This window comes from Lissotriton vulgaris, chromosome 3_2 (assembly GCF_964263255.1).
Source record: "Lissotriton vulgaris chromosome 3_2, aLisVul1.2, whole genome shotgun sequence".
Taxonomy (NCBI): Eukaryota; Metazoa; Chordata; class Amphibia; order Caudata; family Salamandridae; genus Lissotriton; species Lissotriton vulgaris.
This window is the reverse complement of record NC_141690.1, coordinates 258327520-258351115: the sequence shown is the minus strand read 5'-3', so window position 1 is coordinate 258351115 and position 23596 is coordinate 258327520. Positions and strand designations below refer to the sequence as shown.

At 50.3% G+C, this 23596-nt stretch overlaps 1 protein-coding gene and 3 non-coding genes across 5 annotated transcripts; all 4 read right to left on the bottom strand.

Moving 5' to 3' along the window:
- Nucleotides 1–3829: 3829 nt before the first annotated feature.
- On the bottom strand, nucleotides 3830–22802 carry NOP56 (NOP56 ribonucleoprotein). 2 transcript variants are annotated; one of them, XM_086964318.1, is made up of 12 exons: nucleotides 22652–22802; nucleotides 21802–21891; nucleotides 20769–20883; nucleotides 20264–20425; nucleotides 17200–17398; nucleotides 16450–16637; nucleotides 11083–11234; nucleotides 10357–10457; nucleotides 9780–9928; nucleotides 9266–9387; nucleotides 8903–9073; nucleotides 3830–4281 (listed from the first exon to the last, which is right to left on the bottom strand). In XM_086964318.1, exons 1-12 carry the CDS (start codon nucleotides 22652–22654, stop codon nucleotides 4081–4083), a joined length of 1653 nt encoding a protein of 550 aa, XP_086820444.1. In that variant the 5' UTR covers nucleotides 22655–22802; the 3' UTR covers nucleotides 3830–4080. The 2 variants fall into 2 exon arrangements, with proteins under 2 accessions (XP_086820444.1, XP_086820445.1); XM_086964319.1 differs by having other exon boundaries at nucleotides 3830–4283; nucleotides 8914–9073; nucleotides 22652–22773.
- Nucleotides 9152–9219, bottom strand: LOC147725629 (small nucleolar RNA SNORD57). The gene has a single exon (XR_015309859.1). It is a non-coding gene; the product is annotated as a small nucleolar RNA SNORD57 (small nucleolar RNA).
- Nucleotides 9672–9744, bottom strand: LOC147725628 (small nucleolar RNA SNORD56). Its single transcript, XR_015309850.1, has one exon. It is a non-coding gene; the product is annotated as a small nucleolar RNA SNORD56 (small nucleolar RNA).
- Nucleotides 17029–17164, bottom strand: LOC147725627 (small nucleolar RNA SNORA51). Its single transcript, XR_015309852.1, has one exon. It is a non-coding gene; the product is annotated as a small nucleolar RNA SNORA51 (small nucleolar RNA).
- Nucleotides 22803–23596: the final 794 nt, after the last annotated feature.

Sequence of the window (23596 nt, the reverse complement as noted above, 5' to 3'; positions counted from 1 at the left end):
CCCCCCTACTAATAGAAAAGCCAGCATAACCACTGACACCTAGTGGACTTTCTGCAGATCAGGGGTACTGTCCCATCTGCCTCCTGGGGAAGGGGGGGGGGGGCAGAAAAGCTGCAGCATCTTTTTTTGGAGGGGTGGGCAATCCCCACCCCCAACTTTGGGAGGAAAAAATCCCTGGTGGTTAGTTGGATTTCTGTCCAACCGGGGGAGGGGGGAATTGAGATAAGGGGCTGTCCCACCCAGGGGGGGGCGGAAAAACTATTGGGGGGTGGGCTTTAACATGCCCATTCTGGGCAACCCCCACCCCGAACTTGGGGGGAAAATCCCTGGTGGCTAGTGGGATTTGTCCCACCCAGCGGGGGCAGATGAGGGGCTATTGCCCCATCTGCCCCGGGGGGGGGGGGGGCGTTGAGACTTTCTTTGGGGGGGGGGCCTTGACATGCCCATTCTGGCCAACCCCCGCCTACATAAAAAAAATGCTTAGCGCTTAGTGTGCTCTCCTCCCCCCCCCCCCCCCCCCCCCCCCCGGGGAAGATCAGGGACTATTGCCCCCATCTTCCTCCTGGAGGGGCAGCAACTCTCTACTTTTCTTTGGGGGGGGGGGTAGAGTGGGGGCATTTGCATGCCTATCCTGGGAAGCTCCCAACCCCAGGCCTATATATAAAAAAAAATGAATCCCACGGGGGGGGGGAACAGATTGAAGGACTGGAATTTGGGGGGGATGGGGCATTGGCATGCCATCGGGGTTGGGGTCAGAAAAACTTATTCTGCAGGGGGGTGGCCCCTCCTGTGCCAGGTGAGATTCGTGAGGCTAAGGGTGGTCCACCCCCTGCCGCTCTAGTCTGATCAGGGGCCCATTTCTAACCAAGCACCCTGCCTCACATGTTGGAGAATAGTTTGGTGGCTGGCGGCACCACCCCAAAGCACACCAACGTTCCCTTACATATGTCTTCCCATAATATGCCAGGTCACCACCCAGCTCTGCATAATTCATGCCATGCCATCTGTACCTGCTCCTAGGATGCGCACGCCAGGAATCTCCCCGGAGCAGCCCCTACATGTTCGTACATGCATGTACACATGTCTGCATACAACTAGCCCAGTGCCCCTTAATCCAGCAGCCTAGTCTCACCAGGGGGACACCATTAAAATCCACATGCAGTCTCATCATGAGTTCACTGTGGGAGAATCCCAACCTATGAAGCTCTCCCACAGTAAAAGCTCATTAGGTGTTTAAAAAGTGTAAAATCCAGGCGACTCAGATGGTCAGAACCATGTTCTAATGGGTGCTAGTATCCTAATTTTTTTATATTCGTATTAACCAACCCCAATAAAAAGATTACCAGAACACAAGTTAAAACATTGTATTGGAGTATACATTGATATAATAAAAGTTAACTATGCACAGCATACCCCTTTTTACCCCCTTTGTGTTCTTGTAGGATACCACCTCGCAAGTCACAAGAGGCTGTGCCCAATATAAATTGCGTATTAGGGAAACACTACTTAAACTACTGCCAAATTCAAAAACTGCTTGCCTTGAGCTGTAAAAAAGTTCAGACAAGTCTTGTCCTATTTCAGACACCGGTGGGATGCGAAAAATATTTTAACCTGCAGTCCCAGCTTCTTGGTGGATCAGCAGATCGCAACGCCAGTTAGTGGTATAGTGTCTGCCAAGGAGTGACGGACCAAATGATTGTTGCTGTACAGTTTTAAAAAGTAAGTAATGTGGAGCTCAAAATCCACAGACCTAACATCCATGGAGGTGAGCCTGGGAAGAGGGTCTCAGGAGTGGAAGGAGACCAGACTCACATGGAGCAAGGGGAGAAAGTGAAGCAAAAAAAAAAAAACGCCCACCATGCCAACACCCTGTACTCTTGCCTGATCACCCTGATGAGCCAGAACTGCTTAGAGTGGACATTTGTGCACTTCCAGGTAAAAATGACCATCAGCATTAGTGCTTTAAGACTTGTTCGCCATTAGGATCACTGATGATGCTTTCATACTGTATGCTGTAAGAAGTTAATGCCACCACCCCCAACCCCCTCTTCGGGGACTATACAGGCTGCTTTAACCAGCTCTTAACCTTCCAAATCTCCTTCAGGAAACTAAAGACCTGGCTGTTAGAGCAGTAGCAACCCCCCGCGCCTTGAGACCCTAGCGGGTGAGTAGCACGCTATACACTTTTGTTTGATTGAAGTCATTGTGACCCGGGCCCCACTTTACCATCTTCAGAGGCCTCTCCTTTTTAGGATTTGCCTGCACAGCGCTTGGCTGTGCTTGAGAAATAGATTGTTTTGCATCTAAACTTAAAAAGGGACTTAAGGCTTTTCATTGGTTCCTTTGCGTGCCATTCGCCTTTCCTCTATTATTGTTGGCGTAAGCATATTTTCCAATTTTACCAATGCTTGCTCCTAGTCGGCTTTGCATCAGTTTCCCACCACCGAAATACTGTTAACATCCACTTGGTGGGACTATATTTTCATTAAATACGGCATAATTTCACCCAAAGAATAATATATATATATATATATATATATATATATATAGAGGTTGCACGTCGCAGACTCGAACCGGGCTCCCCTGCTCGTGAGTCAGCAACTCAGCCCACTGCACTACATACTCTCCACTCCTGTGTTATCTGTCAAGGAGCTCTTTCCTTCTCCCGGACGATGATTGATGAACAGCTCTCAATTACAAAGGCGAAAGGCTCCATAACAAAACAAGTTCATACCTGGAGTTTAGGTGCCACAAGAACAAACCAATTCATGGCATGGAGTGTATCTACATTGCAAAACTGTCTGACTTCCCCATTAAAGGTAGCTGTATGCATGAAATGCTGCGGTTTTCTGTAAACAAATGTTTGGCACAGATCTACTTAACTGAGGGTAGCCCTCACATGCATGATCAGTTCCTTGGTGCACATAGAACTGTCTGCAGCACACAAGAGCTTACAAGCAGCAGAACTAGTATCCATCCAAGAAAAAAAATATATATATATATTTTTTTAAATACGAAGTGCTCCGTCAGATCCTCTTTTTTGTGGTGGCTCCTGGGTTACTGGGGCTATCATAGGGGTGTGAGCAGCTTGTGTTTTAGCTAGAAAATGGGCTGTGCCAGAAAGTAGTAGCTTATGCAGAAGGACTGCATCCAGGTACAGGGAGGTAATGTTTTTACCTTACTCTTCTAGTAAGAGTGCGCTTTATATAGAACCTTGTTATTGGAGCAAACCATGCCACCCCAGCAGCACTGCTGGACGGAGCAGTTCAATAAATAGCAACATTCCATGAGTCAAACTAAGTGCAAACAAACAAGTAAACATATGTGAAGCACAAATACCATGGGGTTGTCCTGTGAGCAGGTGAGGACATATGTGCAAAGCTCTCTACCAACTTATGTTAAAGGGAGCAGTGCCACCTGAGGCCCATCAGTGGCTGAATGAAGCCAGAAGTAGTTCATCTACCACGAGTCTTAGAGAAGGTTATTATACAAATTTGTTCAGTTTTCACCGACAGGACAAAAGCGGGTTATTTTCCTACTCGCCAGAAAGGGTGAGTAATACCTCAACAGCTCGACCTGGTTACATTTAGCTCCACTATGCGAGCGGGTCGAGTGGAATTTGAGCCCTGCTGTAGAAAATAGAGAACTCACTGCAGTAATGTAGACTTGAACCAACTCCGCTAGTGTTGCACCACCCACCCCAGGTAGAACTGCAGTGACAATGAATCATACATGGTATCATCTTTGAAGATTAGCACTGTTCACCGTGGCACCTTTTTTGAAGTGGAGTGCCAATACTCCACCATTAACCATGCAAGCAGCAGCAAAGTTAAGAAATAAGACGTCATTTATTTGAGAGTAAGCATATGTACAAGTCCAGAGTAGGCACGTCAAGGCCACAGCAGTGCCACAGGCACCTTGAAAGGGCAGACCATTGGCTGGGACAGCACAAGCTCCCATGTACATTCAGGCCTTGCCGAGCCGCAGTTGCTCCACTGTGGGGACTGGGCAGCCTTCAGTTCAGAGATGCAATGCCTGGCACAGCTGCCGCTACAGGGTCAGTCGCTGGGGTATTGCCATTCAATCAGAGTCTCGAGTTTTCTTCTTTTTTTTCTTTTTGTCACTTTTGGGCGTATCTTCTGGGACAGATTTCTTCTTTTTCTTGGACGGCGTTTCCACCACTTCCTCTTCAACCCCATTTTCTTCTAACTCCACCTCTTCGGGCTCCTCTGCCTGCTTCTTTTTCTTCTTTTTTTTCTTTATTACAGTCACTTCAGCATCCTGAAAGTTGAAAAGAGATGGTCAAAAAAATAGAATTGACACAAGCACTGAAATACGAAACTAGGGCCCGTGTGGCGCACCCCTCTACAGCCCGAACAGTGCGCCCTCTGCTTTGCAACAGCTCTAGACAATAGTTTGCTAACCTAATACTGCAGTGTTGAAGCTTTCAAAAGGTCTGTTTAAATTTTAAGTTGAATTGGTCTAGAGTAGATCAGCGGAAAATGACCTGGGCCCAAGCTGGATATAAATTGAAATAGGGATAAAGTCTGAAAAGGCGGGTCACTTTAATGACACATCTACCTTGATTTCTATCCGGGACTTGTGGGTGACTTTCAGACTTCAGCCTAGAGAAGACCACTAGGAAAGGAGTGGTTAAACTATAAAGATGTGTCCACCTTTCTGGTCATAACTGGATATGTATGTGTGAGAAGGTGGTTCTGACCATCTGAGCCTTTTGCTTTTCAAACACCCGAGGAGCTTTAACTGTGGGAGAGCCTCATGAGCTGGGACTCTCCTAGAGTAAACTCACGATAAAATTGAGTGCATGTGGGTTCCCCAGGCATCTGCCTTGAGATAAGGCAGCTGCAAAGCAGCCAGGGTAAGGGGCACAGGTGCCACTGTGTAAGGGCTGAGTGGGGGATATTCCAGCTGTGCAGCCCAGGAGATGGCTACAGATTGGGACAATGCAGAGGTGGGTGATGACATGGAATAGGCCTTATAATGAGAGACATGTATGGGATGGTCAGTGTGCTTTGCTGTTTGGTGAGGTTTAGGACTACACTGAGGTGCGAGGCTGAATATGGATCTTCGTGGAGACATCCCCCGGGGTGGAAAGGTGTAATTGCACAAGAGGTACATTTATGCAAGGATGTTCCTTTCGAGGACTGGATGCAATATGTGATGTAATAAACACATTGGAAATACGTTTCCATCATCTTTGCCAGGGTGCCTGGTTGTTAAGTAAATAGCCATGTGATTATTAAGGTTATGCCTTCTAGGGGGTGTGAGTGAATTACATTGAACATGTTACCAGATATGAAAAGTACCCCTTGTTCCAAGGTATGCTTAGACATGTATTCTTGCTACTGCATTAGTTGAACAGGACTGTCAGACAATGATTCAAGGGTGTACACCAGTAATAGGTGCCCTCATCCAGGGTTGTGTCACTATGGCAGGTGTTCCCATTAGAAATGCTTGCTGAAAGAATGAGTAGGCCACCACTGGGGCGGAGCCAGTGAGAAGTACTCCTGAGGCGGAAGCCGGGAGTGATGTTATTTTTATTGTTCTCGTCTTCCCCTGCCTATATGCAGTGAGGATTTTCTTATTAAAAATAGCACTACTTGTGTACTTGCAGTGCTTATTTACTTACTCTGCTCTCAGACACTTGGGGCTCCTGTTATATTCATTGCTGGGCAAACCGAGGGCCGAATCAGGGCTCCACTCTGTCACAGGTAGCCTTCCCGGGGGCGACGACTTTGGCCGCCATCTTGGGGCAAAAGGCACGGTTAGCGCACTAGCGGTCGGGCGAATCACGGCCCGGGTGCTATAAAATGAAGGCCAACTTCAGTCTGTGCAGCGGGCGGGCGCAGCGATGGCGTGCCAGAGGCAAGCCCGTCTGAGCCAGACCGGGCTTAGGGCCAGTTACTATGCCCATGGCTCATAAACGGCAGATGGCGTACTCCAGGGAAGAACTCCTGATGCTACAAGATAAGAAAGGCCAGTTTGACAGATTTGATGAACAATTCTGCCGGTGCAAGCTCTGTCCGGATCCTACCCCTGTGAGGATAATTGGGAAGGAGGTCTGCAGGGATCTGGGGATAGCCTTATCGAACTGTAGATCTCTACCAAAGCATGCGGTAGAGATTAACCTACTGATGGACGGCAATCCCGATGTGCTCTTCCTAACAGAGACGTGGTTATCTCCTAACTCAGAGTTTAATATCACCACTGCACTTCCTGACGGATTTTATCCAGTCAGAGGGAACTAGGGAAGGGAGGAGGGCTTGCTATAATCTACAAAGATACTCTTACTTGTAGAATTGAGGACGGAGATATCAGTCTCAGAAAGTGTCCTCTTCAATATTCAAATAATTCCTACCAACTCTCAGGATTTCTTATTTACCGCCCGCCGGGCTGCATAAAACAGTTTGCAGGTTCCTTGCTGGAATCCACGTTGGCAGCTGCAGCCCAGTCACCCAATTTCCTTGACCTGGGAGATCTGAACTTGCATTTTGATGACCCTAACGATAAAGTGGCCTTAAAACTTAATTCGAACCTTAATGCCTTCGAACTGAAACTTATAAATAAAGAGGCACCTCATATCAGAGGGCATCTCCTAGACCCTATATTTTCAAATTGCAACGAGCTTACGACCAGACCCCCACTACCGGTGCCATGGTCTGACCATTTAGTAGTACCATTCTCATGGAAAATTTGTATTGAAGGGAAAAGTGCACCTCGCACTCGCATATTACAGAGAGCTTGGTCAAAGCTATTGGTGGAAAAACTGACACTTGCCCTAGAACAAACTGCCCCTGTGGTAGAATCAGACCCCCTGTTGGCAGACATAAGCTTCCAGAACAACTCCCTGAATTAGGTACTACCTCTCAAAAAGGTCACTAAGAAAAGTAGTACTTTTAAATCGCCGTGGTATACTGCAGAGCTTAGAGATCTTAGAAAGGCCTGCAAAAAATTGGAACGTAGTTAGAGAAAAGACTAGGCAGCTAACAAAGCCGCCTACCGCTCCGCCTTGAGACTATATATAGCCGCCCAGAAAAAAAACTCAAGCAACTTTCTGCGAGAATAAAATGAACTCAGTCAAATTCCTTGAAGGAAACGTTTAAAATTGTTAAGCAACTTCTTAAAGTCCCTTCCCCGGTGATTGCTCAAGATTATACTGAAGCAAGGTGCAATCAGTTAGCGGAGTTCTTTTGACACCAAGATACAAAGAATCCTCGATAGCCTACCACAGAATGTTACCTCAATCAATGACGATACCTTTCCAGCACCTATCTCCGGCCCTTTGCTGGACGCTCTTAGTTGCATCACCAAGGAGGATTTATGTAAAATCCTATCCTCCCTGAATAGTGGTTCCCCATCTGACCCGGCGCCCATATATATCCTGAAACAGATTGCAGACACTATTGCCCACCTAGCAACAGAGCTGTTAAACTCCTTATTTATCTGCGGGATGGTGCCACCGAGTTGGAAACAGGCAAGAGTCAAAACACTCCAAAAAAACGGGGCTTGATACCTCCAACCTGTCTACTTTTCGCCCGATCTGTTACCTGGTATGGGCAAACTTGCTGAAAAAATTGCTAACCAACAGCTCTCAGGGTTCCTAGAATGCAAGGGGCTGCTGAGCGACTCTCAAACAGGATTTCGCCCGGGACAGGGTACTGATACAGCCCTTATAGTGGTGGCAGAGGAGGCAAGGTGCATCTTCGATTCAGGAGGATCTGCAGTTGTGATCCTCCTGGACCAGAGTGCAGCGTTCGATACGGTGGACCATGATATATTAGTCCACTGTCTCGCTAGACTGGGCATAACAGGTTCGGCCCTTCAATGGCTTGAATCCTTTCTGAATAAACGATCGTTTAAGATCTGGGAAAACGGTGTTATGTCCAAATCTACCCCCTCCAGTGCGGAGTGGCCCAGGGCTCCTCGTTGAGCCCTACCCTGTTTAACGTTTATATGGCCCCACTGGAGGAGGTGGGTGCCCCCTTCTGGATTAAATCTGTCACTTACGCAGAAGACACTCAATTAGTCGTCTCGTTGGCTCAACAAGAGGGATGTCTGGATAATCTTTCAGCCTGCCTCACAGGAATATTCTCTTGGATGACAGGCTCGAAGCTCAAACTGAACGGAGCGAAAACTGAGATCATGCTTCTGGGCCACCAATTGACATCTTTCCCCAAAGCTTCTTGGCCTCCCTGTATGGGTGAGCCGCCCGTGCCAAAAGAAAAAAAATCAAAAGCCTAGGGGTGTGGTTTGAGCCCGAGCTAACTTTCAGGACGCATGCTCAGAAAGCCGCTGGCGTCTGCTTTGGCCTGCTTCGGGCAGTGCCGAAAGTTCTTCCTCTCCTGCCTTTCCAGTCCAGGAAACTATTGATCCAGGGATTAATTTTATCCAGACTGGACTATGCAAATGTGTCCAACAGTAGGTGAGGAAATTCAGGCAAGCATGCGAAGTGCTACTTTCTCAACTGGGTCTGCATCTTATTTGCAAAAACTTGAAATCTAAGGGGGGGGTTGAGGGGGAAGAGTACGAAGTGTGGACTAGCAAGCTGGTGAAGTGTTCAGTGCTGCATTGATCCTGCACAGTAGTCCTACTGCTGAACCACAGTTGGAATGGGTGTGGAGTACGTGAAGCCAGGTTGGGACTCCTGACTCCCAGCGAGCCTAGAACACAAAGCTCCCATCGGCTTAAAGAATGTGGAGCTTTCATCAAGAGCGGAAGCAGCTAAGCTACCGTGGGGGCCTCCTCCAGAGCTGTACTCTGAAACTGTGCAATGATGACAATTGAACAGGGGTGCCAGCTAAGGAAGACAGATCACTGCCATCAACCAGCGATCAAAAGCCAAGAATGAAGCTCCAGCCACCTGGCGAACCCAAGCACATACCTCCTCCTCCTCCTCCTCCTCCACTCTCGCCTTCTTCGGAAGAGGCTCCTCGTCGTCCTCGGCCTCCCCTGCGGCGGCCGCCAGCGCCTCCAGCCTCCTCTGCTCGCGCCTCTTGCGTTTCTTCTCCCTCTTTTCAAGTTTCTTCTTGAGAGCTGCGGTCACCTCGGTGGCCTGGTGAGGGCGAGACAAGATCAAAGGTTAGAGTCTGACGCGAGAGCGTGCTGCCCGCCCCATGTAGACGGCACTGCTGGATCAGCCTCATTAAATCAGTGTTTGCCTCCAGTTGTAAGTCAGGAGTAAAGTTCACATCACTTCCAGCAGACGCAGATCTGCAGCATACAGAGGACCCCCACCCTTGCTCACCTCCAACAGGGCCTCCTTCATGACGTCCACGTTCTTCCTCGGGGCCTCCCCGGTCTCGTAGAAGGACAGGCGCTCCTCCACCTGCTCCCGCAGCTTGTCTCCGTAGACACTGGTGGGGAACTCTGCGGGGGAGAGGGACAAGTCAGCACTGCATCCAGCATCAATGTGCAACATGACAACCCAACTACCGACGGAGCCCCGCCATCACCAAACCTGCCCACTTCTACTGGCGAAACCCAGGACAGACTCCAGCCTTCTCCCTAACGAAGACCCCTGCCATAACTGGCTCTGCCCACTTTTACTGGCGAAACCCGGGACAGACCCATACCAACGGCCTCTGGAAATACTGAGCCCGCCCGCCCCCCAATACTGTCCGGCTACTCTTGAAACGCCCCCCATAACGGCTTCGCTCAGAGAAGTTTTATCAACATTCACTTCTGGTGAAATTCTGTTGACGAAAAATAGTTCCATCATTGCAGAAGCCGAGGCGCGCAGTGCAGCGAGGCCAGCTCACCTGAGAAGCAGTCTATCCGCGACGCGATCGAGCACTTGTTGGCCAGGTACCGAGAGATGCGGCCCTTGTTCTTGGCTGCAGCCCGCCCGATGAAGGTGGAGTGGAAGATCAGGCCGTACTTGGGGGTGTTCCCCCTCGTCTTCAGAGCCCTGAAACAGAAGAGGGGAGTCAGAACAGAGGGTCCCTCCCACCCCATGCAATACCAGGAAGACACGGAGCCCCACAGGGAAACAATCTATCGAAGTCATCCCACGGAGGCCTCGATCCAGAGAACGAGCCATCAGCAACACATTACATCAGAGTCCAACCCTCAGGGCCTCCAAAGCCCACCCGAGGCTGGGAAAGCCGCACCCCTCTGCTGGGACTGACATGCACCAGTAGTCTAACCTGCGGCGCTCACGGGCGCGGCCACCAAAGGCCCTTCAGGTGACGGACGGAAAGGAAAGCACAGTGGTCGCTCAGAGTCTGGGGCCGGCCGTATCACCCACACAGCCAACGCGTTCTGGACGCGTCCCGCCAGCATGTCAAGGCCAGCACCCAGGAGCCTGCCATCACCGTGACCACACTGCAGAGGTACCTGAAGAGAGCCTTCTCCGCCCCCAGGATCTGCACCGTCGATGCAGGGTACTTGGCCAGGTTCGTTAAGCTGCCAGCGTGGGATATGAGACGAGCGCCAACCTGGAAGACAAAAAGAAAAAGCAAGGTGAGCAAAACTCACACCACAAACGCTCCGGTGCTCAGACGACTAAAGGTGCCCCATCGGACCACAGGAGCAGCTCACCAGTCTGCATCTCAAACGTAAACTACTCCTTACCCGACCCTTAGAGGAGCCTGGCCCGATGCTCATGAACAGCCTTCACCCACCACTCGCAGTAGCGGAGCTAAGTGCACCAGCTGAAGAGACTTCAGACCAAACACAGCGACCAGACTCCTCGCATCACACCCCATTTTAATGAACTACAGCCTCCAGTTCAAGATGCGGACCCACGTCTACAGGGCCCTGCACGAAGGACCAGGATACATCAATTAATCCACCCACCGGACACCCCAAGAATCCGCGGAACCAACAGCAGAGGCGGATTATCGCTCCTGGCCGCCACGGCATAAAGCCACCCCCCCCCCCCTGCACCGCCCTCCTAGCAAAGGATCTTTCCACACAGCCCACAACCTCTCCGCGCCTAGGAGCGCAGCGGTGCACAGATCAGCAGTGAGGGGTGTCACTCAGCAGTTCAGAGGATTGACAGATTCACGTGATCATCATGTCCATGGCACCGGCTACGCGTCACTCACGACGGACACTTACCACTTCCCCGATCAGGGAGGACAGGCTGGGCGCCACCTGGCTCATCTTGGAGCGCAGGTACTCCTGCAGCTCCTTGCGGTACTCCGACAGGGAGATCACGCGCGCAGAGAAGCTCTCGATGTTGATGAGGTCGATGGGGGAGATGTCCATCCCTGAGAAAGAGGCAGGAAGAAAGGAGGTCAAGAAACGCGAGCACGCAGCGGTGGGATTCACAAGTACTCGCTTCCACTAACTAAAACCCCGCTGGACCATTGCTAGAGTGCACCAACGGAGCAAAGAACAACCCAGCATGTTTCATGCAGACTCGGAGCGCGAGTGGCGCTGATTTAGCGCCATCCTTTGGAGTAAGTGGTCTGACGCTTCGGGAACAAGGCACTGTACTGCAGGACCAACCACCCCAGCAAGAAACAAAACTGAACACTCCTAAATCTGCAGGCTTAACTCGTGTTTATGGTAACCCCGAAATCAACTACCCACCGGCACTCACCAAAAAAGCAGCTAAACGCTTTAAACACAACTTCCTTAGGTCACACCATGAAACACCCTTTGCTGACACCTACTTCTCACCGGTCAATGGATCCCTGAACACTGATATCATCTTCCACACCACACGCAGAGCTCAATGGCAAAAGGCGTTCCACACCCTACTCACCGTCTCTTCCACCAAGAAATCCTCTCACAGCCTAACTCTTTCCATCACGCCATCCCAACTCTTTCCAGGCAGAGCCACCATCACCATCTACAATAACGGGATTGTCCTATCTCAATCCACAGACAGAAATCTGGAACTACTAGACAACTTGTTCCCGACTCTCATAGAGCACCTCTCCAACTCGCGGAACAACATCTAAATTAGGGACGCACCTATTACCCCGGACCCCCCATCTCCCACCCGCAACTCTCCTATCCCAGTTCAGCACCGGGCAGGTGACTCAAGCGCATCAAACACTGACACAGATTGCTCCCCCTCATACACCACCCACACCCCCACCCCTTCTACCAACTCACGGGCATCCACACTTTTCATCAACACTACTCACACACCTACAGATGGCCTTAACACCCAGCTCACCGCAGACGGCACAGCTCCTTCCCACAGCACACCTAACCTAGTTCAACACCAGAACATTACCCCTATTTATAAATCCCCCTCTCTATCCCCCCCATACTCAGCCCCCATTACCCTCGAACTAACCACGCAGAACACACATCCTCTCTCAATCTAACTACCCCTCCCCACAACAGGTCCACCTCCAATCTCATCTTCCCTCCTACTCAGCCCCCACTACCCGACCGGTTCCCCCACCACCACTATCAGTCTCCCAGACTACACCCTGATCCGCCCGCCTACCATCAATGCCCTCACCCAGACCGCCAACCTCCTACCTACCTCATCCACTCCTCACCCGCCCAAAACTTCTCCCCCCTAACATCACCCAGTACACTAACACAACGCAACCCCGTTCGAACACCAGCCCTCACTCCCATCAGCACGCGAATTCCCCAGTCGGTCATTCACCTTTGACTACCACCCCCAACCCCACCCCTTCCCCCTCCACCTACCTCACGATGGACAACACCCCCTACACCTACCCCACGATGGACAACAACATGGCCACTCTCTTCCAGATCAAAGAAGACATACACATCATCAAAGAACTACTCTCCATACACCCCACACATCCCTTACCCACCCCCACGCCCCGCCCCAAACTGGCCACCCCCCCCAGCAGACACCCTCACACACCCGCCCAAATTGGCCACTTCCCCTACGGCCGACACCCACACCCTACACCGGGCGTCAATACCCGTTCAGTCGCAACTTCTGCCCTCGGCCCCCTCGCCGTCCCTGCAACCCCGCAAACAACTTCACCTCCCAACCCATCTTGTCCTCCGCCCTCCAAATTAACTCTCCCACTCAACTCTCCCCCAACCGGACCTCAATGCCAGCTCGCAATCGCAACAACCGCCCTCGTCGCACCCACAACCCTATTTCTGATCGACACACTCACCCTTCTCCGCTCCTATGACCCAGCATCCCAAAATGACACAACCTCCCCATACCTCACCATCCCCTCGATACACTCAAATCCCCTTAGACCCCCCACACTAAACAGATCCTCCATCCCCAATAACCTCAGAAGAGTCCCCCTCGCTCTTGAACAACCCACCACCCCCAGCACACCCAGTCTCAAATGCACCCTCAATTGTAGATCGGCCTCGAAACATGCCGCCGCCATTGCAGAGCTCCTCTTATCGCGGGACCTCGACATAATCATACTGACTGAAACCTGGCTAACTGAATCTTCTACACCTATAATGGACATTCTAGTTCCCCCTAACTACCACATTATCAGGCTCGACAGATCAGGCCAACTGGGGGGTGGAATCGCATGCATCTACAGGAACAACATCTCTGTTCGGAGAGCCAACTCCACCTCACTACCATCTCCAAATTCCTGTGAATACATCTGCCTCGACAATATCAGTGAGGGCAAACAGATATGCTCTTCACAGCATTTACCACCCTCCCAGGGACAACTTCACCTTTTCCCAACAAATCATGGATATGATCTCAACCAATTCCGGGCGGCAGCTCACCCAAATATACCTTGGGGACTTTAACCTCCACTGGAACGATCGTAATGACGCGGTGGTAAATAGTCTTAAAAATGTCCTCGACGCCCTTAACCTCACCCAAATATGCAACAGCCTGACACACGAGAAAGGCTCTATCCTTGACCTGATCATCTCCAAAGAGGACTCTATCCTACTCGAGTCCGTCCAACCCTGTGACTGGTCAGATCACCATATTATCACATTCTTCAATGAAAAAGTTAAAGTCAACCCCGACTCAATTCCCCAAACCGAAAGTTTGGAAAAGAGACATGACAAATCTCAACCCAGGCTCTTTGCCCCCCAACAGGCGCAATCTCCTTCCACCGACAGACGATACGGACGTTCAAACCCTGACTGACCACTATCTCAATGCCATGACCACAATAATTAATGAGGCTGCACATTTGCAGCTGAAAAGAGTCAGTACTAAAATCCCCAACCCATGGTACGACGGGAGTCTCAATGAGGATAGACGAGACATGCGAATGGCTGAACGTATCTGGAGAGCAGCCCCCTCTGCAATGCACCTAAAAGACCTGAAGAAAAAGAGAAACGCCTACTTCAGGAAAATAAAACGTACAAAATCAGACTTCTTCAGCCGCCAGCTCGACCAGGCAAAAAACAGACCGAGAAAACTATTTGAGCTTATCAGATCACAATCCAAGGAACAACCCCAACCACTTAACACTGCGAGTAAAGCACCCTCCTGTGAAGACTTCGCTGCTTTCTTTATCCAAAAAACTGACAACATAAAAAGCGATCTCCTTATTGATGCAAGCCTCCATTCCAAACCCCAGTGCCCAGCAACCGCTGAACCAAAAAACAATGCTACATGGTCAACCTTTGGCACATACTCGGAAGAAGAAATTGGTAAACTGCTCAACACCCTGAAACCATCCAATCACCTCACGGACCCCTTGCCTGCCTCCGCAGTGAAAGACTTTACCCCTCTGCTTCTCCCTCTGGACTAAAATTGTCAACAGCTCTCTCCAACAAGGAAGCATCCCTGACTCCCTCAAAGTTGGTCAAGTCACACCTCTACTAAAAAAGCCCACAGCCGACCCCTCTGACCTCAACAACTACCGACCCATCACCAATATTCCCACTCTCGCTAAACTACTAGAAAAATGCGCACAACTACAATTGACTAATCACATTGAGCAATTTGATCTCCTCAACCCGCACCAGTCAGGCTTCCGAGCGGGACACAGTACTGAAACGGCCATGACTCACATAATTGACGACGCACTTCAAATGCTAGACCAAAACGACACTTGCCTCCTCATCCTTCTTGATCTCTCTTCAGCATTCGACACCGTTAAACATGAGAATCTGCTAGAACTCCTAAACACAAGAATGGGCTTATCTGGAACTGTTCTCAAGTGGTTCACTTCCTTTCTTCACAACAGGACGCAGAAATTCAAGAGCAACAACCTGATGTCCTCGCCAATACCTGTAACGCTAGGAGTCCCCCAGGGCTCCTCTTTATCCCCAACTCTGTTCAACCTAGTCATGGAACCACTCACCACCTTGCTACAAGCATCCAATGTACACTTTCACATGTACGCCGATGACACCCAACTCTCTCAAATTACAATCTCCCAATGACATCCTGCTCCTGAACGCAAGAATCAGATGCACCCAATCCTGGCTTGCCGATAATCACCTCAAACTCAATGCCCTGAAAACAGAGTTCCTTCTGATCTCACCTCCAGCTAAGAGCTCCACTGCTCAAACCTGGCTTAAACACCTAACTGCACTCAATGTCCAACCCACCATCGTGGACTCAGCAAAATCTTTAGGCATTACACTTGACACCAATCTCAATATGCAGCAACACATCAGCAAGGCAACTAAGGGCGCGAACTTCCAGATCAATACTCTGAGAAAACTTAAACCCTTCCTCCCAGCCAAAGACTTCCAAACCGCAGTACAAGCTATAGTCATCCCCCGAATTGAATACGGCAGCACCGCACTAGTCGGACTCCCCCTAACCACAACCGCACCCCTAAGAGCCTCCCTAAACGCTGCAGCGAGACTCATCACTGGGTCAAAAAAGCACTCCCACATTACCCCTGACCTGAAAGCCCTGAATTGGCTGCCATTTGAAGCCAGAATACACCTGAAAATCGCCTGCATGACACACAAGGAGGTTCACCTTAAATCACCCGGTTACCTCGCCCAGAAATTGACAATATCTGGGGGAACCAGAAACACTAGAGGCACAAATAATCTTCTGCTGACACCGCGAAGATTCCGGAAGGAAAAAACATATAAGCGCTCCTTCTCTGGAATGGCACCTAGGATCTGGAACTCTCTCCCTCCAGAAACAAGGCTTATCCCATCCACTACACTCTTTAAAAAAGTAAAAGCTATCCTCCTGGCTAAATACACTTGAACTAGTATCTAGAACTCTGTTAACACTGTACTACATGCTTCTACCTGCTTGACCCCTTTGCCTACTTGTATGAGTAGTCTCCCTCACATACCCCGTATGTAACCTAGTTGTACTGTTTGATTTATTTGTATAATTACGCCCCCACCATGTACCCCTCTATGTAACCTATTTGTACTGTTTTGATTTATTGATTTATTGGTATGAGTACGCCACCATCTATGTAAAGCGCTCTGATATCTGCAAAGATCTTGTCCGCGCTATATAAAACTTTTAAAATAAATAACCTGAGTTAGTACTGCCGCTAGGGATGCCAACAAGCCCAACACTTTTGCAGATAGATCAGGACTCACCCATGGAGGAGCGCGAGGCCTCCAGCACCTCCTGCGCCTTGGCACTGTCCATCACGATCTCCTCCATGCCCTCCAGCTGCTCCTCGCTCAGCTCTTTGCGGTTCCCGATGAACTTGGCCATGCGGCAGTACGTGTAGTTATCGGAAACGATCCGGATCAGCTCCGGGAAGTGGTAGCCGTACCATTCTCTGAGGAAGAGGAGACGGGACAGTTGAGGTGAAGAGTAGACACTGTGGACAGCTATACCCGCACAGATGCTGCCTGGCAAACACCGTAACATGTATGTGGGAAGCACACATTCACCCAAGGCCATCCTGGAGATACACAGATATTGGTTACCAAACTTAATGATGCTCATTTTTAAATCCTCAGAAGGATGAAAAGCTGTGTGGATTGAAACATGTGACCATGAGGGTACACATTACTCCACAGAGAACGCACTAAGCCTCCAGACCCCTCATGGCTCTCCGCAGGGAGCGATTGGACATTGGCATTTCACACATTTCTAAGCCCACAGGTTGCCCCTCCCCGCTTCCTTACTCGCGTATTCGTGGGCACCCAACGTGCACCAGCTCGGCCAAGTGTCTCCCCGCTAACAATACAGACAAGGTCTCCATTCACCAGGCTGTGGTGTATACACGGGGATGTTGCTTTTCCTCCACTTTCTATACAGTCAGCACAGGGAGAGCACTGCTGTGGTAAGCACTGGGAGGGAGAAGGGAGCCCCCAGGGCCAGTCTCCGGTACCCACCTGACCCGCATGGAGAAGGTGTTGATGTCCTTGTCGAGCTGGTCCAGCAGGCTGATGGACTGGATGATCATGTTATCCACCCGGTTCACATTAAACTTCACCTTGGCCCTTGAGTAGCTGTGGCCAAGGCCCAGCTGAGCCTTGGAAGCGGACTGGGCCGTCAACCCCTTGACGAGGGAATGGAAGTGCAGGCGGATGCCTAGAAACGACATTAACACATTAGGTCAAGCCCCATCCTTTCAAAGAGCTCAGAAACAAGATACAACAAGACTAGGTACACTGCAGGGCACATAAAACATTGTTTTTCTAAAGGTTGTCGAGGCAGAGGTCAGAGACTCGTCAGTGTGCCATGTCATACAAGGGACTTCGACGATTTTTATCAAACACATTTGGCAATATGATCATGTGACAGCCTGCTTCTAGACATACATAAAATGTGAGGGTATATCCTCACACACCAAAGCCCAAACAAAAAAAAAAAAAAAAGAAATTATGCTGTATAAATGGACTGTCTTTCAGGTACATAGAGACCTGAAAACTTAGGGTGGCTGCAAAGGCCAGACCACCAAAACAGTGGCATTATGTGCCACAAGATCCAGTTTTGTCTTGACAGATGCAGTGGACTCGAACCAACAGGTAGAAACAAACTGAGTGGCAATGGTGTTCACCCCTTCGCCACACAAGTTTTAACCCGCTGAATGCTGATGACGGAACCGCTCCATCAGCTACGGGCGACCTGTGCTGATGACGAGCGGTTCCGTCATGGCCCGCTCGGCACGAATTCCGCGCATGCGCTGACGTTCTATTGAGCAGGGCGGGCCATGACGGAACCGCTCCGTCACAAACACAGGTCAACCGACGCTGGTGACAGAGCGGTTCCGTCACCAGCATGCGGCCGCCCGCCCCCTTAGCACTGCGGCGGAATAGCCGCCGCAGTGAAGGGGTAATACCAAGTGATACCCCACTACGATGAAGCGTGACAGACACATGGTGGTGTGCGAGGACAGTCACATTTGTTTGAGTCTAGGAGCCTGCTGATGTAAAACAACCCTATTGCGTTATAGTTTAAGTTTATTTTGCATAGTTAATTAAAACTATTGCAATAAATTACACAATTGTTAAAGACATCCTTATTTAAAACCATTAAGAAAAATCAAGTGAGAAATACATTAGTTTAAAATGATAGTTCAATAAAGCCGATTAAAGACCCACATTTATACACTAACTGCTGGGTAGTGTTGATCCCAGTTTTCACTTGCTCTCATCCAGTTCAACTGTATGCTGTTTACCATGTGGACTCTGCTTACACAAATTGTCCCCCTAGTGCTAAATGGACATCTTTAATAAGGTGTTGCTAAGTCCTACTGTCCCATCTGCTGGTCAGCCTGGGTCTGTGGATCTTGTAGAGCATGTTTCACCATTTGTCATTCATTCGACGTCAGAAATTTCACGAATCTGCAGTTTAGTTTAGAGTTTGACGGATTCAGGCAGGCGAGCACCGCTTCCTTCTGGTGCAAATCCTTTTTTGCTGGAATCAATCTTTAGGAGCAGTCGTGCTTGGTGCAGCTCTTCACAAACAGATTACGTGAAGGATGTCACCATAGTTGGAGTTGCACAGCCTGCACTCATCCATGGTGGTAGGTGCCCTGCACATGGAAGAATCATTAGTCTGTGCTTTAAAAAGTTCACTTTTATAGCTGTGGGGTAACCCTAATTGAAGTAGATTTGTAGAGTTAATGATTTATGAGAATTTAGAGTCATCCATGCGCGAGATCTTTTTGAGAAGGACGCCTTGTCCTACAATAAGGAGTGTGATTTTACATTTTTCCAAACTAGTTTTTTTTAAAATTGCTGTGGCCAAGTTGTAAGTCCCAAAGCTCAGAGTTTAGTGACTTCCAAGGCTAGCTGAAGAAGATCCCTCACCTCAGAGACGTCCATGTGTTGTATGTCGAGCCATAGCAGATAGTTTAGTATATTTGTAGTGGCGCTTCTTAGTTTGTACCAGATATATGCCCTGTACCTGGCTTAGACTTGTTTTTGCAGGCCGAACTCCAGTCTTACTTGAGCCAGAGATGTGTAAAGCAGGAGGGAGAACATTGTTCTATAGGCTTTAACCTGTGTACTATCCAGGTCTTTGGCGTCTTCCCCACATTGCCTCACTACTGTACTGTAGGTAATTGAAGGGAGCAGTTTGGCCTGAATTACCTGGTCATAGACGTATCAGTTGGGTTGACAGGTTTTTCATCGTCATGGCAATCAATTACTCTCCTTATTGCATTACAGATTAGATAACAATCTCAAAAGTTGAACTCTGGTGGCTTGTTCGTCACGAAAAGACCTGCAGTTAGTAGTGCACATCAATCTGCCATGGTCCCAGCCCTTCCTGCACACGCTGGCTTAGCAAGCAGCTGAAAAATAAAACTAATAAGTATTTCTATTTTTGAGCTGTTAGCTGAGCCAGTGGGGCGATGCGCGGCCACCCTCCGCTGAGGAGGAGGCGCTGCTAGTGCTCCGGATCATTGGATGGGGGTCGGGATGAAGGCTGTATTGTCAGGATTGGTAGTTTACCCTTGATGGGGCAGGCTGTGTGAACGCACAACTAGCCTGCCACACTGGAGCAATGGTTTTTAGAACAAAGGTGTAGTTTAGGATCCTTACTTCTGTGTAAAATCTCTGCAGATAAGCATTTCAAAAAGTGAACGTCCAGGGCACTGACAGGCCGACAAACAGGCTATTAGAACAGGCAGTTATGCTCGTACGTTTTGTGGTCTGCATTGACAGTGCACCTGTTGCCAGATTTGGGAGGAGAAACAGGAGCGGGATGTTAAGCTCTGCCCATGTTTTCTCAGGAGTACGTTTCCTAAGGTGACGAGTTTACAGGTGTTTATCCCTAATGAACGCATCGGGACACGAGAGCGCGGAGTAGAGTGCTGTTAGTGCTCCCGGTTTCCAGTGTGATATGGGTGCATCTACCTTGCCGTAATCGGTTGTGGCCAAAGCAGTAATGACGGGTACAGTAGACGTCACTCCCCACCCTCCATGGTCATCTGCCCACCTCACTTACCTCTAAGGAGCTCGGACACTACGCCACCAGTCTGGCATGGGTATCCCAATTCTTCCTGTATGGCAGCCCCAATTTTGGCATCTCCCACTCCCAGCAAAGCCTTTTTCTTTTTCGCGGGCATGTTTGTTTCTAGAAGCAGCTTCAAGTCCTCGTGAAGTATACCTGTTAAGAGGATCAAGAAGTGAATGCTTAAGAGTACCTACCGAGCTAGCATGCACGTACGAGTTATTCACTATTCAGAGTGAGTGCGTTAGAAGTCTGTGTGCTCAGTCCAGAATTTGACATCACATGGTTCAGTGGATTGACAGATTAATTTTAACATCATGGCACGTCAGACGCTACCCGGGAGCCCCGAATCCCAACACGCAAAAAGTGATACTTGTCACGTACTATTTAGAATTCACACAGCAAACACGAATGTTCGGTCTATAAATATTAGTTTATAAAACCGAAATGCTTGTCATCTGTTTCTATAGATTACACGAGAGGAAAAGGTTGAACTCACCTTCAGAGATGGCATTTATATTCTCGAGAGCACTTTGGGCGGATTTAAAGGGGGAAAACCCCGCTAATCTGACAATGTTGTTAAACCTCCCGATGTTCAGCACGCTCTCCTCCACCTGGAAACAAAAGATGCAAAATGAACGTAGAGCGTACACCCATACTACGCAGGCAACAGTAAACGTATGCACTCTAGTTTTCGAAATATACTAGACCTGGGGAAATATAACGACGCCCGAAAACATGAGAATTTTGTGCTTCCTCGTGACCCGCAATTGTTGATAATGAGCAGCCAATTTGCGCAAATAAAAGTCGAGGGAGGATAACCCGAACTCTACAGACTATGGTGCATTCGAGGCGGACTTCTCTGCATTCGTTACGAGCCTTAGTTTCGAGCCAAACTATTCTTTTACGATAAAAGACGGGGCAAGTTTTTTTAAAGCGTGTTTACTAATCAGCGTGCAGCATTTCGGAAACTAGAAAATAATGTCTAAATGGGCCCATAAACTACAAGGATGAGAGTGTTGAAAAAACTGGAAATGCAGGTGGACTGGAAAGACGATCATGGGAGTGGGGCCTTCCAGTTATATTTAAAGGGGTGCCATCAAATAAGCAAACTCACGAGACCAGCATGGCTCTGCAGGACCCCCCCTTGCCCCTGCAGACACAATGGTAAAGGGGAATGCTGCTGGATAGTCTGTGGCAACATATTGTGTAAGGGGTAGAAACCGAGTAAATACACCGAGGGGACTGCGTCTAGAGCACTGTACTTAAGACGGCATTGGGAAGTTGTAGGTTTACAAAATAACTCAAGAAATCGATTCAAAGATCACAATTAGGCCTATGCCCTCCACTGCTATGGACGTCGGGATCACGTCCATGACAAGGCCTCGTCCCCCTAGAAAGCAGTGCCAGCGCTCAGAGTCGAGTCTCACATCAGGCGTCAGTGGATTGACAGATTTGAGTCACATCACAGCACCGGCTTGGGGGGGGGGGGGGCGTCCAAGGCGGGGGGCGGGGGGGTATAGGGCACGTACCTGAGGCAGCAGCATGCTGATCTCCTCCACCTCGCACACAGCGAAGAGCGCGTAGCCGGCCGCATGCTCGTACAGCACGTGGAGCAGCACCTGGAAACAGAGGGAGGGTTAGGAGGCGCTACACAACAGACATGACGCAAACAAACCTAAAGACGCACATGAAACCAGACATGGGGCGTATGCGAGTATGGAGGCGGATGAAGCAGCGCCAGGGGAGCACGTGCATATGGAGGGCCTGCCAGCGGGCCCCGCTGCAGGGAAGAGTCCAGCCCACCATGCACCCCCCAAAACAGGGATCACAAGCAAAGCGGCAGACACCCTAGAGCGAAAGACCACAAAAAATCTCGGGCCAAAAGCATGCGAGGGCGCAGCGGCCCCTCTCCCTCTCACGCCCGCACCCTGGCGGGCCTGCAGACATTAACGTCCACGGCGGCCCTCCCCCCACCCCCACCACCACGCATGAAAAATAGTCACATGGAAAGCATGATGTCACAGCCGAGCGCAACAGGCCCACTGACCCCCCCCCCCCCCCAATCTTCCCGTACCCTCCTGCACCGGGCCCTGCACCCCAACCTACTGCATCCCACCCCTGGGTCCTCTGCCTCCTAGGGAGTCTCTTAAGAGCCCCCTGGCCCCGCCTCATCCACCCAGAGGAGCCTACGGCCTGCAGACGTGGCCGCTCCCGCCGCACACGTGGCCGCTCCGCAGGGCCTACAGCTAGGCCTCAGCCGTAGAAGAGGCTCCCAGGGAGTTCCGCGGCGCGCGCCTTAGACATCAGCTGCGGCGGTCCGACCAACGGACCTCAGCGCGCGGGCCGCCGCCATGCTGCCTGCGCGAGCCCAGCACCCACCATGTTTACAGCTGCGCGGCTCCCTCCAAACAGACTAAGAGCGGAAACCTCCCCGGACCCTAGGGCTCAGCGACCACGAGACGACACGCCCCTAGCTCGCTCCGCCAATCAGTAAAGACGCCGCGACGGAACACAGCACTGTTGACGGGGTGACGCAAAGGTGGTAGCGGAGACGTCAGAACACGCGCTCGGTTCAATCTCCAAAGTCGCTCGGCTACAAGGACGGCTTATATGACAGCGCAAGGGCCGCTGGGAATGGGTGGAAGGAGGCCGCCATCTTGGAAAGTGCACGCTGTCATTGCTGTGAACCTAGCCCGGATTTGAGAAGAGGCCCGTTTTTTTTAGGTCTCGCCTGTCGATGCGCATGCGCATCGAGCAAGGCGAGAGTATTGGGACTTATCCGCTCTTTATCCACACTGCAAGGAATCGTGGCGATTCCTTGCAGTGCCCGTGACTTTTAAGCTCAATGCGCATGCGCATTGAGCTTAAAAGCGCGTGCACGTCCGTCTTTGTTTACCCGCTCCGCCCCCTCCCCTTCCCGCCGTGTCGCATTTCTCCTCCCCCCTCCCCTCTCCTCCGTCCGTCCGTCTTGTTTGTTTGTTTAATTTAATTAACCCGCTCCGCCCCCTCCCCTTCCCGCCGTGTCGCATTTCTCCTCCCCCCTCCCCTCTCTTCCGTCCGTCCGTCTTGTTTTCTTTCTCTCCTGCCTCTTGTGTTTTTCTCCTTCACTGTTGCCTTTTCAGAGTTGCCTGTGCGCCCTGAGGACGGTTAATCACCCCGGCTCTCCCCTGCTTGCACCCCTGGCGCCTGAGCCCACAGAGGCCCATTGAGTGCCGACCCTAATTGGTGTGCGCCCACCGTCTTCTCACCGGCGTCTCCAAGCACTAATTGGACCGGTCTCCCCCTTTCCTCGCTGCCAAGATGAAACCGAAAGAAAGTTACAGA